General features: G+C 49.3%; 1 protein-coding gene and 1 long non-coding RNA gene across 3 annotated transcripts in view; both read right to left on the minus strand.

Moving 5' to 3' along the window:
- The window catches only part of GRK5 (G protein-coupled receptor kinase 5), a 154,458-nt gene extending 150,406 nt beyond the window's left edge, over window positions 1-4,052 (minus strand). For both annotated transcript variants that reach the window (XR_003529659.1, XM_027655276.1), the window contains exon 1: window positions 3,871-4,052. Coding sequence is in view for 1 of the 2 variants with exons in the window: in XM_027655276.1 (XP_027511077.1) it covers window positions 3,871-3,922 (52 nt within the window). In the remaining variant the exon portion in view is untranslated. The remainder of the gene's footprint in view (window positions 1-3,870) is intronic.
- Window positions 4,053-5,697: 1,645 nt separating this feature from the next.
- On the minus strand, window positions 5,698-11,987 carry LOC113952817. Its single transcript, XR_003529660.1, has 3 exons — window positions 11,938-11,987; window positions 6,900-6,953; window positions 5,698-6,667 (listed from the first exon to the last, which is right to left on the minus strand). It is a non-coding gene; the product is annotated as an uncharacterized LOC113952817 (long non-coding RNA).
- Between the last annotated feature and the right edge of the window lie 39 nt (window positions 11,988-12,026).

Genomic DNA, 12,026 nt, shown 5'->3' on the forward strand with positions numbered 1-12,026 from the left:
GAAAGGCTTGTCTTTTTATTGGTTTTGACATGCAAGAGGAGACTCATGACCCTGTGGATATGATTTAAAGCTTCTCTGGATTAGGGCTATTAAAGTTCCTCTGAAATGTTGGGAGACTCAGTTCTTGGTCTCTCCTGGTTCTTTGTTTCTGATGATGCCCGCTGTCAAACAACCATAAACTGGGAAAATGGACTGGGACTCATTTCCCAACCTGGATTCCCAGCTGGCAGTGTGGTGTATCTCCATTATTCCTGGAGAGATGACCCTGGGGCTCAGGCACTACTGCTGAGACTCAGGAATAAGAAGGCTAATGAACAGGAAGGCCAATGAAATGGCTTTACATTGACAGAGGGCAGGTGTAGAGGGGGGATTAGGAAGAAAATTTTGACTGTGAGGGTGGGGAGGCCCTGGCACAGGTTGCCCAGAGAAGCTGTGGCTGCTCCATCCCTGGAAGTGTCCAAGGCCAGGTTGGATGGGGCTTGGAGCAGCCTGGGCTGGTGGGAGGGGTCCCTGCTCACGGCAAGGGAGTGGAATGAGATGAGCTTTAAGGTCCTTTCCAACCCAAACTGTTCTCTGATTCTATGAAGATCCAGATAAATCTTACTCAAGATTCTTACTCAACCCCAAATGACTGCAATTGTTATTATTTTGATTTTCTTTTTATGACTTTCATCTTTCTTGTCTTCCTTCTCTGCTTATTCTTTTCCCCAGGCAACACGAGATAGTTCCCAAATACCTATTTGGTTCCTATAATTAAACCAGATGTATTTTCTAGTCAGTCCAAAAAGAGAGTAGTGATTTGTGAAATGGGATTTTGCATTCAAGAAATGAGAAATTATAATTGAAGAAACAGCATAAATTCAAGCTTAATAAATAATGAATGAACTTTCAAATGCAATAAAACTCCATTTTTTACATGTTCAGACTGGCAGACTTCTCAGTAAATTATCTGTAATTTTGTGTCAAAAGCCTCATATTCTGCAAAAATATTAAAATTTCCTGAAATTTATTCTCTGCTCAAAATTATTCACTAAAATACATTTTTTGTATGTGAACTGCATTTACTCTTTTTGTTGCTCTAATAAGATTACTCATGTATGACATGGCATCATTTAATTCTGGGTGTGCTTCTCATTGTGATCATCAGATTCAAGTGCAAGTATTTGCATAACAGTTATAAAACTTGCCTCCTGGTATTTCAGCTAAAAAGCTCACTCTCCATCAGGGGTGAAGGAACTTACAAAAGAGACCACGGGGAGGGGGGGGTTGGGAAAGTCGCTACCAAGGCCAAAGCAAAGGAGTTGCAAAATTTAAACCAATATTTGCTATAAAACATTTGTAATGGTCATTCAGTCCTCCTTCTGATTCCCTCATAAACGTCCCCACTGCTGGACTTTACACTGCAGGTCTACCTGAATGTCCTTTTGAAACCAACCTGAAATTTCCCTTTTGCTGCTGACAATGGCTTTGTGCTCCCCTTGCAATTGTGACAAAACTTCTGCTTTTACTCACATTTGCAGAGTAGGTCCCACCATTTTCCTTCTTCTGGCATTAAGCACCAAGCAGTTGAGCTTTTACTTCTGACTTAACAAGTGGAAACACACATGCACATACTTGGCTTTGGCTACATGTTCACCCAGCTAAATCTATTGATGGAGTCTGCAGGACCTGGAACAAACTCATTTTTGGATAACATAATCCTCAATATATTAACTTGCTTTTACTCCTGGTCTTCCATATGCTGCCTGTCTTCTTCATCTGCAATGACAACCACCTACATTACTCCCTGCAAATTTTAAAACCACTTCGCTCACAGCAGCTGGCAACAATAACTAAAAGTGTGGCAACACACTCAATGCAGGGATAACACTTGTGGCTCTGATGTCAGGTACAGCACTTGCCCTTTGTTCTTCCTTTAAAAAAATTTCTCATCCCCTCTAAAAAAGCTTTAAAAATAAATTAGCACCAGGCCTCCAAAAAATGTTGTTGGAGGTTCATACATGGTTTAAAGAACAGTTGGAATGCAGTTTGGAGTAAATCTTGATAAATTTCTGCCTTTTGGATTACAGCTAACGGTTTCTTTAATAAGACTTTAACATAATAAGACTACATTACTGTAACCATCTTCCTGAGGGTGGTAGAAAAAGACTGTAAAACTGAGTGGCACATTTAAAATTACTTGCAAAATATTGTCTCTCTGTAAATAACACACAATAACTGTAATTAATACCAGTCCTTTAAAGTATTCCTAAAGTCTACTGAAATCTAAACCAGCGTTGTATGGCTGGTAGCAACAACTGCATCCTAAACAGTATCAAAAATTACAACAGAAGATAAAAACTCTCCATCAGAAGTCAGGAAGGTATAATTCACCCATATGCTGAACGGGATAACACCTTTGCCCTTAATATCTGTAGAGCTTCTTTGGGAGGATCTCAGGACTTTACTCTTTAGCTAAGCCTCGCAAGTTCAACAGCCCAGGAGTTATATAAACATTATTTTACAATTCGAACTATTTTCCCAGCAAAAGGAGCACTCCAGGGGAGGACCATCTGAGCGATCTCTTCTACGAAATGAATGCTGCCTTACTCGTACTTCCACAGCTTCAGGAGCGACCGAAGCTTAAAGCCCACCCAAGCCGTGCCCAGCCACGCTCGCAGGCAGCTCCAGCACTTGGGAGGACAGCGGAAAACAGGCTGCAGGTTGTACCGCACCTCAAATCGCCCAGTCTAGCAAGTGCTTCCAGCGAAGAAAGCCTGAGCAAGGGCTTGGAAAAATGCCTTATTTTAAGCAGTAAGCAAGTAAATAAATACAAACAGAGAACCGGGTTGGAACAGACAGAAAGCGCTCGCGTCTTGGCAGCGATGCCGCATCCGTAGGACGTGTTGCTTCTGCGTGGCGCTCCCCCTCCAGCCCGAGGGATGCTCCCAGGCGGACGGGGGTTCCGCGGGGACCCAGGGCGAGCCCTGAGCCTCCGGCCCCGCCGTGCCCAGCGCCCCGCAGCCGCGGGGAGAGGAGACCAGGTCCGCTCCCGGCTGGGGAGGAAAGAGCCCCGTGAGCCCGATCCGCCGGCGGTCACTGGGCATCGGCTCTGCGGGAGCTCGGGGGCAGGACGGGGATGCTCGCGGAGCCCGCAGCCGGCACCCCAGCGTGTTTTCAGGGCGCCGAACGGCGGCGGCTCCGGCATCGCCCGGAGCATCCCATCCCATTCCGTCCTATTCCATCCCATCCCGCTGCCCGAGCGCGGCGGCTGCCGCCGGGCACAACCCTCGCCCGGCCACCCCCCGGTTCTCCGGGGCACCGGCTCAGCCCCCCAGCCCCTCTGCCCGGCTCCGGCTGGGGACAAACAGGCTCTCAACAATGGGCATGTTTGCAGCAACATGATCTCACCTAATAACGCCGAATAAGGCAATGACTGCACGGGGAAGCGATACGATCCTGCCGGTCTCACCACACGGCGCGGAAAGCTATTTGCAGATTTGCTAAACCCTTTTGAATGAATGCATCTGCAGCTGACCTTTAACAATAGACGCTGAAATAGCACAATCTGTGGGACCAGATTTGAGGAGGGGGGGGCGGGAAGGGGGAAGGAAGAGATGGGTGAATATTGTAATCTCTGCAATCTCATTCACTTCCTTTCCCAAACCCCCGCGCACAGGGAAAAAGCGGTATTTTCCTTTCCAACGCGACTCTGTCTCCAACAAGCCGTTTCTAACACCGGCACAGCCACATGGAACCCCAAAGCCGCCGCCGGCGGGACCGGCGCGCATCCCCGCCGGTGCCCGCCCGCATCCCGCGGGCACCGCTCCGCGGAGGGGCGACTGCGACAAGGATGCTCCAGCCCCCTCTCGCCTCCCGCCGCTCTCTCACCTTCCCTGGCTTTCAGCAAAACGGTGTTGGCAACGATGTTTTCCAGCTCCATTGACGAGCTCGGGCAGCGCAGGCAGCGGCACTGCAGCAGGACGTCACTCCGAGGTGCGGAGTCTCCGGGCGACCACCCGCCTCCTGCCCCTAGCGCGTTATCCCCCCGCGCATCATCCCCGCCTGCCTCCCCGCTCCCCGGGCGGAGGCGGCGCTCCCCGCACCGCCGCGCCCCGCTACTCCATCCTCCGCCCCGCCGGCTCCCCCGGTGGTTTGAGGGCTCGGGCGCTCCTGCCTCCCTCCCCCGGGGGTGTGGCACCGCGGAGCGGCCCCGCAGCCCCGCGCAGGCGCCGGCCCCCGCCCCGCCGCCGGCTCCGCGGGGCCGGGCACGCCGGGACCTGTAGTCCTGGGGCGGCCCCGCCGCACCCCGCACCGGCTCCGCACCCGCGCAGCGTCCCCGGGGACGGGGAGGGCGAGAGCGCTTGCAGGGGCTCGGACAGGGGCCGGACAGAGCGGGCGCGAGTGGGTGTCGGGCGCTGGGGATGCGCGGGATGCGCGGGATGCGCGGGATGCTCTGGGATGTGCTGGGATGTGCGGAGCGATGTGCGGAGCTCCCCGCGGCCCCGGTCCCGCCGCAGCCCTGCTGCCGGACGCCACCCGGTGGCGGCGGTCCCGGCCCGGGGCTCCCCTGCCCTGCCCGGGGTCCCCAGGGCTCCCCCGCCCGGGTCTTCGCGCTCGTCACCGCCCCGCAAATGCTCGTTCCCATGGGAAGGGGTCGCCGACACCCGCAGACTTCTTCCTGCCCCCGCCCTTCTCCTCGGGCCGGGGCACGGGCTTCTCGGCTTTCCTGGGATCTCAAAAGCCCCCCCGGGAAGTACCCGAGGGAATCCCATCTCTTCTGCTGCACCATTGTTTTCACCGTTGCAAGCAGCTGTGTGAGACATCAGCCACTTGTGGAAAGTTTGTGAATTTTAAGCGCTGGATTACAACATAAATTCTCTTCTGTCTGTGTAGCACAGATGCTCGTGTCAGCTTGATTCTGATTTTCCTAGCAACGGGGTAGATCGATTCAGCAGGTCAAGCAAAGAAAGAGGATAAAAACGACCCATTACTCCCACTGACACTCTTCCCCCATCTGTATTTGCATTGATTAAATCCACATGAAGTAATCAAATTAATGTGCACCTTCTTGTAAGTGGAGCATAGACACTACTTTTTTCTTCATTTTTTATTGTACCGATCCATTTCCACAGCCAGGCAGAAATGACTTGCAATAGCATAACTTGCAAGCTGTCTAGAACACATTTTTTGAATATAGGAAATAAATGGGAAATGCATTTCATGAATAATACCCAGGGCATTAGGGTAAAATTCCTATAATAAATGCCTTTTGTACCTGATTAAGTGCCAAAGGTTTGAACTTTGAAAGTTGTTGTGCATAGCGGGCGGCACTGCTATGTACAGTCTTCCACATCTCTCTCCTTTTGCTTCAGAAAATGTTTGGCCTCCAGAGCTGTGCCATGTTGTGCTTACTTTCTCTGTAATGCCGAGTTCTATACAGCAGCAGTTGTGTCTGTAAGTACCGGAAGATTTTTCTCTGATTAAATAATTCTTGAGGGAGAAATTGCTTCCTGGAAACCAGAGCCTTAGCACAGAGAGGAGGCTCCTAAGGACCATCTGCCCTGCCTGTTGTTTGAACACTTCTGTGCAAGCACTGGTGCTTGCTTGTACACAGAAAATTATGCTCAGGTTGTAAGCGCATCTCACATTCCTGCCCAGCCTCCCACTGATGGTCAGCACAAGGACAACACCAACATCACAACATGGCCAATGTTGGAAGACAGTTTTTATCATACAGAATGTTTTTAACTGCTACAAGAAACTCCTCTTTCCACAGGAAAAATGAAGGCACATGTCTAAGTGCCCATTTTGCGGAGCACCACTCACTGCAGCAGCAAGTTCAACTTCTGCTGACAGCAATGGGGCATCACTGTGCCTGACACATCTCGGGATAAGGCTGCCCAGTGGGGAGGGATTTACCTTCATGGGAGACTCCACAGGGAGCACTGACTGTGTTTGGTGAATAACTTTTACAGAGGTGCCTGATTGAAGATGGCAGATCTCACAGGTCTCAGGTCTGAGCTGGACCTGGAATTCAGCACGTGCCCCTGACAGCTCTACTGCTCCTCTTTTATCTGATATCTCTGTGTACCTCTAAATGCACAGAGCCATCTGCAGTGTCACCCCTGGGACAAAAGTATGACTCCAGCATGCTGATGTTGTCCTGTATGCTTTCAAATATTTACTTCTTGAAAGGGTAAATATATTTATCGAAAGAGTTACGACAGATCTCTCCGGAGTTCAAGAATCCCACAGAGCTACCCAGTGCTCATGAACAGTGCAGCTCCAGAGCTCTCCATGATCCTGGCAACCAAAGGCACAGTTACACAGAAACAGGGGCAGCAATCGAGCTCTGTGTGTGCTGCTGCCACAGGGGTTATTTCAGCTCAGCTGGGTGACTTTGCATTGAAATGGAGTCCCAGAACTTAAATGTGGCTGAGTGTAGGGAGTGGAAAGCTGAGCTCTGCTCCTGGACTGCTGAGGTTCTGCAATAATATGTTTGTCTCAGTTACACTAAAAGCAGCGATTCTGACCCCATGTTTATTGGTAAGAACAATGGAGAGGGTTTTCTTCGTGATTCCTATGTTACTTAACAAAATGAAACTCGTTTCTAGTAAATCTGAGTCAATGTGGTACAACCAGGACATGGAAGGAGGTGTGTTCACTAGCACTCACCTGCACTGCTCTGAAAAGCAAAATCAGGATGATCAGTCCTCACTGCATCTCTCTTTTCTACTGCAGTTTTTTAAGCTGACACATGACAAGGGTCTGCTTCCAGCACTGGCCTGAGATGGATGGCCCCTTTCATGATGTGGCCCCCCATGTGCTGACAGAGCAAGTGCCAGTGCACAGACCTTCTTGCCTAAAAGTCCATCAGTTGGTCTTTGCAAGACCCACTGCAGCTTTTGGAGTCTTACCTCGTGACTTCTTCATAGCTGTTGGTATCTTCATTTTTGTGTCACCTGGAACATCTGGTTCACAAAAACAACAAAAAAAATTAGGAAGAGGTAGATTTATTTATACCCATTTTCTTTAGTGACAACACTTTAACTCCAAGGCATGTCCACACCAGATTTAGTGGAACCATCAGGTTTTCTGTGAGTGAGGGAGAGGGAAACAGGAGACCTGTAAATCTGTTTCAGTGTTTATCTTATTCCATTCACTGTTATAAACTCCAGTGCTGAAAAGCGTGGACTCAAAAACAGGGTGGCAGGGAAGGAACACAGGTCCCTTTTGCTGGCCCAAAGCTCCTGATTCAGTGCTTGCTGGGAGAAAAGGGAAAATTTAGTCTGAATCATGTGTAGAAGCAGCCAATTTTAGAAGGGGAAAAAAAAAAAAAAAGACAAGCTACCAAAAAAACACCAATTAAATTCTGAAAAATGTGCTTTCTAAGGTGCTTAATGTGTCTGGTTGTTCTGCTTTTAAATCTCCATCTGAAGTCATTCAGGAAAGGCTCAGAAAAACACCTGAAAGTGCTGAACATCAGGATAAAGAAGGGCTGGCAGCCATCTTTCCTTTATGGGAAAAGAGAGGTTTGTAAATGAAACGCCAACACCGTGCGAGACCCAAACGCATCAGTGCAATAGGAACAGGGAGGCAGCGAGGCAGTCTGATATTCTGAGCCACTCCAAGGATGAGTCATCAGCAGGGTGGGCTCCCACAGCTCCAGCCAGAAACACAGCAGCAACACACCCAGTTTTATCCTGCCACCAGAGAAAAACCACTTGGCCTCAGCACAGCCTGCTTGAAATGCCAGGATAAGACCCCCGGTGAACCAGATGTCAGCAAGGCTTTTGCCTATACTTATCAACTGGAAACATACCCTAACAGCAGCTATCTCCTAAATCCATGCTATAACACACTCAGTTAATGCAGTCAAGCCCGTTCATGATTAGCTCTAAGCTGCATTGTGTTTGGAATTGCTTCTGAAACTTATTGCCACAAACGGGCAAATTCTTTCTCCTCCTGCTGAGCTTTGGTATCAGCAGGTGGGAGCACACAGGCCTGTGAGAGCATTTGCAGGCAGCTGGAATATTTTCCAGCGTCTCTGTGTGCAAGGACAGAGGCTGCCATCTACCAACAGCCACGGGGTGATGCATCGTGTTGTCTAAGGAAAACTTTTTGCTTCGGTTTAGATAAAAATTGTTTATCCCTCTGTTGTTTCTTTCCATTTCCAAACCTGTTTTTCAGTTGTGTTTTTCCTCGAGGTAGATCACAAATGATTGTTACAGCATTTGAGCGCAGGGATAAAAAAACCTTCTAGAAGATGAGCGGATTTTAATTTTTTAAACAAGCAGACACATGCATCCCACACTCTGCACAGACTCTGCCATTCAGTGACCCACAGCAGCAGATCTGATTTGGGATTTGCTTACCCCTTTCATCAAGGTTGGAGAGAAAGGAGCTACTTTTCCCCCAATATTTTGTTGTGTTAATGATGATCTTCCAAAGATCTCTTTAAAGTCTCTCACAAATCAATAATGGTAACAACATACAAGCATTCCCTAGTACTTTGTATCAAGAGATCTTGAAGTTTTTCACGAGAAGGACATAGTTAATTATTTCCGGATAGGAAAGGAGAAGCACAAGTATCCTAAACCAAAGATAACAATTACATCTCCCATTCAGGTGCCTTATCCACCTTGTACATCAACTTCTCTCTAAAGCCTGCTAAAATCCCTGGAGACTCTTTCCCCAGCTTCAGATGTCTCCATTTGAATCAGGCTTAAAGACAGTAAAGGAGACAACCAACAAGATTTGGAAAAAGAGGTGCGTATGGTATCACTCGGGAGATTTATTTTGAACTTCTGATGTCAAGAAGAACCAGGTTTAGCAGCTGCTTTAGCCCATGCCAGACCCAGAGCTGAGGGAAAAATATCAGCTTTTACCAGGTGCGCTTTGTCAGTGACAAGGTCCATCTTCAGACTGTAGAGATGCTCAGTAAAGAGCAAAGTGGAAAATCCCCCCTGCTAAATGGCAGTAGTTCAAGCTTTTGCACAGAGGCCTGAGAAGCTGAATTACACTGCCTTCATAACAAAGCATGAGCAATATTTCCCCACCTGCAAGCCAAGTGTTTAAACAAAGAGTTTTAAACAAATATAACTTTCCGGGGAGGGGGGAAGGACATCGGTTTAGAATACATTAACTTAGAAGTTGTGAATAATCATGTGTGGATGAGACAGCCATCCTCAGGAAATCCGAGCAATAACCCTTTTCTTGTTGTCACAATGCAGCTCCCACAGCTGAGGGAAAGCAACCATTGAGGTCCAGCCACCCCTGGGCACACAATTTGCTGCCCAGCCCCAGGGGACTTGTCTGGGCGAGCACGTTTGTCCATCAGAGTGATGTCCCGGTGTGCAGGGTTGAACGCAGACACGCCATCCTAAACTGCCCTTTAAGGAAATGGCCCAAGGAATGGCTGATGTTTTTGCTGCTCTCTATCTACAGCCACTGCTCCACAGGTGTCCTGACCCAGCTTCACTGCTCACTGCTCCACTTTCAGCCCTCAGCAGCGGCACAAAGACCTCTAACACCTCTACCGTGGTCATGACTTTCCATAATTGCTCCTTTCCTCTCCAGATCCACGGCACATCATCCATCCTATGGCACAGCTCACCCACAGTCTGTCTGACATACTTTCTAATGTACAAATAGTTTACTTGCTTCCACTTTTAGGTTTTGAGGGGTTTTTAAGCAAGAATGCCCCTAAATTTTAGGTAACATATGTGGAATTAAACTGAGTAGCCCAGCCAGCCAATGCTCCTTGTTCAGCCAGTGACCTTCCCAGCAGAGTCCCAATCTAGCTGGCACTTTTCAGCTGCCCCGGTTTATCAGCAAGAGACAAAACTGAACTTCTCTCTCACAGACCTTCAGATGTCCCTTAATGAAGAACTAATGAGAAGCAAGGGGTACAGAAGGCTCCTTACTCAAAGCCTGGTAGTTCACTGACCCAGTGCTGCACATGTGCACACATGTTCAAATACACGCTCAGAGTCTGACAGCAGGTGTTGAGCCTGAAGGGAACAGCCTCAAAATCAAAAGCAACTGTGATGTCTACTTGAATTCAAGGAAACCAATGGATGCAGGAAGCAGTTATACTACTACACAGGTGGAGCCCACGCTGGGGTATCCATATCCTGTGGTGTCCACATTTTCTTCCCTCTCATCTCACTCTGGCTATAAGAAGGGAAATTGGATTCAACTCAGTTTGACTATTTAGATGAAAGAACACATAGAAAGAAGCTAAGAAAAGAAAAATGGATTTTAGAAAGTGATTTTCAGTATTCTGGGCTGTGCACATTGCTCGTGCTGCTCCAAAGCACATGGCCTAAAACGGGAAGGCAGTTGGCACTTCTTCATGAAGATGATCTCTGTTGCTGCCACCATCAGGCATTCAACAAAAACAGCCTGAGAAAACCTTGTACTGCCCAAGTGACTCTGTTCAAGTAGCTCCTTTAGTAAAACTTGTGAGGGCCTGGGCTTCAACAGCAGACTCTCTGAAAACCACAGCTGCAAGGAAATGAAGTCTTTCACATGTCAGGTGTGGTCCCTTCCACAAGCCATACACCTTCCCTGCACTGGTTTCCCTGGCAGGAGGTGGGAAGCCTGTAAGGGGAATCTGTGACTCTCTTACCTCTTGCAGAGGTAAAACACACCCAGACTGCTCTTCCTAGGGATGGACCAGTGTGGCTTCACAGGGATGGTCCATGCAGCCAACTGAACTGGGACAATCCTCAAGGCAAACATAGACACACGTTCAGGTTAACACAGTGCCTATGAGGGAAATGAGACAGTGACTCGGGTTTGCATCAGCTCACAGCCAAGAGAAGATGAGCAGGCACATGGCTGGCACACTGTAATTGTTCAATTATGATTAAACAAGTAGGGGCTATGAAGATGGTGGAGGGCCTTGAGGGGAAGCCATATGAGGAGCGGCTGAGGTCACTTGGTCTGTTCAGCCTGGAGGAGACTGAGGGGAGACCTCACTCCAGTCTACAACTTCCTCAGGAGGGGAAGAGGAGAGGCAGCACCAGTCTTTTCTCTCTGGTGACCAGAGACAGGACCTGAGGGAATGTCATGAGGCTGAGTCAGAGGAGGTTTAGGTTGGATATCAGGACCCAGGGAAGTGGTCACGGCACCAAGCCTGTCATAGTTAAAAGTGTTTGGACAATGTCTCAGGCACATTGTGAGATTGTTGGAGTGTCCCGTGAAGGGTCAGGAGTTGGACTTCCATGAGCCTTGTGGGTCCTTTCCAACTCAGAATATTCTGTGATTCTGTAACTATAATCTGAGTGAGTTCAGCGAAGTCTGAGCCAACTGCATTTGTAAAGTGTGTATCTGGAAGGCTTCTTGGCACAAGCCAGCCTGTACCAGCACAAACCCCAAACCCAGGTCCCCGAGCAAACACCACCACCAGCACCTGAGCACAGCCTGCGTGGCTGAGGGGCTCAGCCTGGGTACAGCACCAGGTACACTTGGAAATGGTGAGGGCACACCTTGAGTGCTGTGTCCAGTTCTGGGCCCCTCGGTGCAGGAAGGAGATTGAGGGGCTGGAGCGAGTCCAGAGAAGGGCAATGGAGCAGGTGGAGGGTCTGGAGAATGTGTCCCGTGAGGAGCAGCTGAGGGAACTGGGGGTGTTTAGTCTGGATGAAAGGAGGCTCCAGGGAACTTCATCACTCTCTACAACCCCCTGACAGGAGGGGGGAGCCGGGGGGGGTGTTGGGCTCTGCTCCCAGGACGAGAAGGAAATGACCACAAGCTGCGCCAGGGAAGGTTTAGGTTGGACATAAGGAAGAATTTCTTCTCATCAAAGGTGATTAGACATTGGAATGGGCTGCCCAGGGAGGTGGTGGAGTCACCGTTATTAAAGGCAAGACTAGAAGTGACACTTGGTGCCCTGACAAGGCAGTGCTCGGTCACAGTCTGGCCTTGCCGCCCTCGGAGGCCCCTTCCAACCCAACCGCTCCCGCCATCCCGGGTTCTCCCCGCCCCCTCGTCCCTCCGTCCCGCCCGTCCGTCCCTCCATCGTGCCCGTCCCTCGGTCC

Source organism: Corapipo altera, unplaced genomic scaffold (assembly GCF_003945725.1).
Source record: "Corapipo altera isolate COAL_440 unplaced genomic scaffold, ASM394572v1 180, whole genome shotgun sequence".
Lineage (NCBI taxonomy): Eukaryota > Metazoa > Chordata > Aves > Passeriformes > Pipridae > Corapipo > Corapipo altera.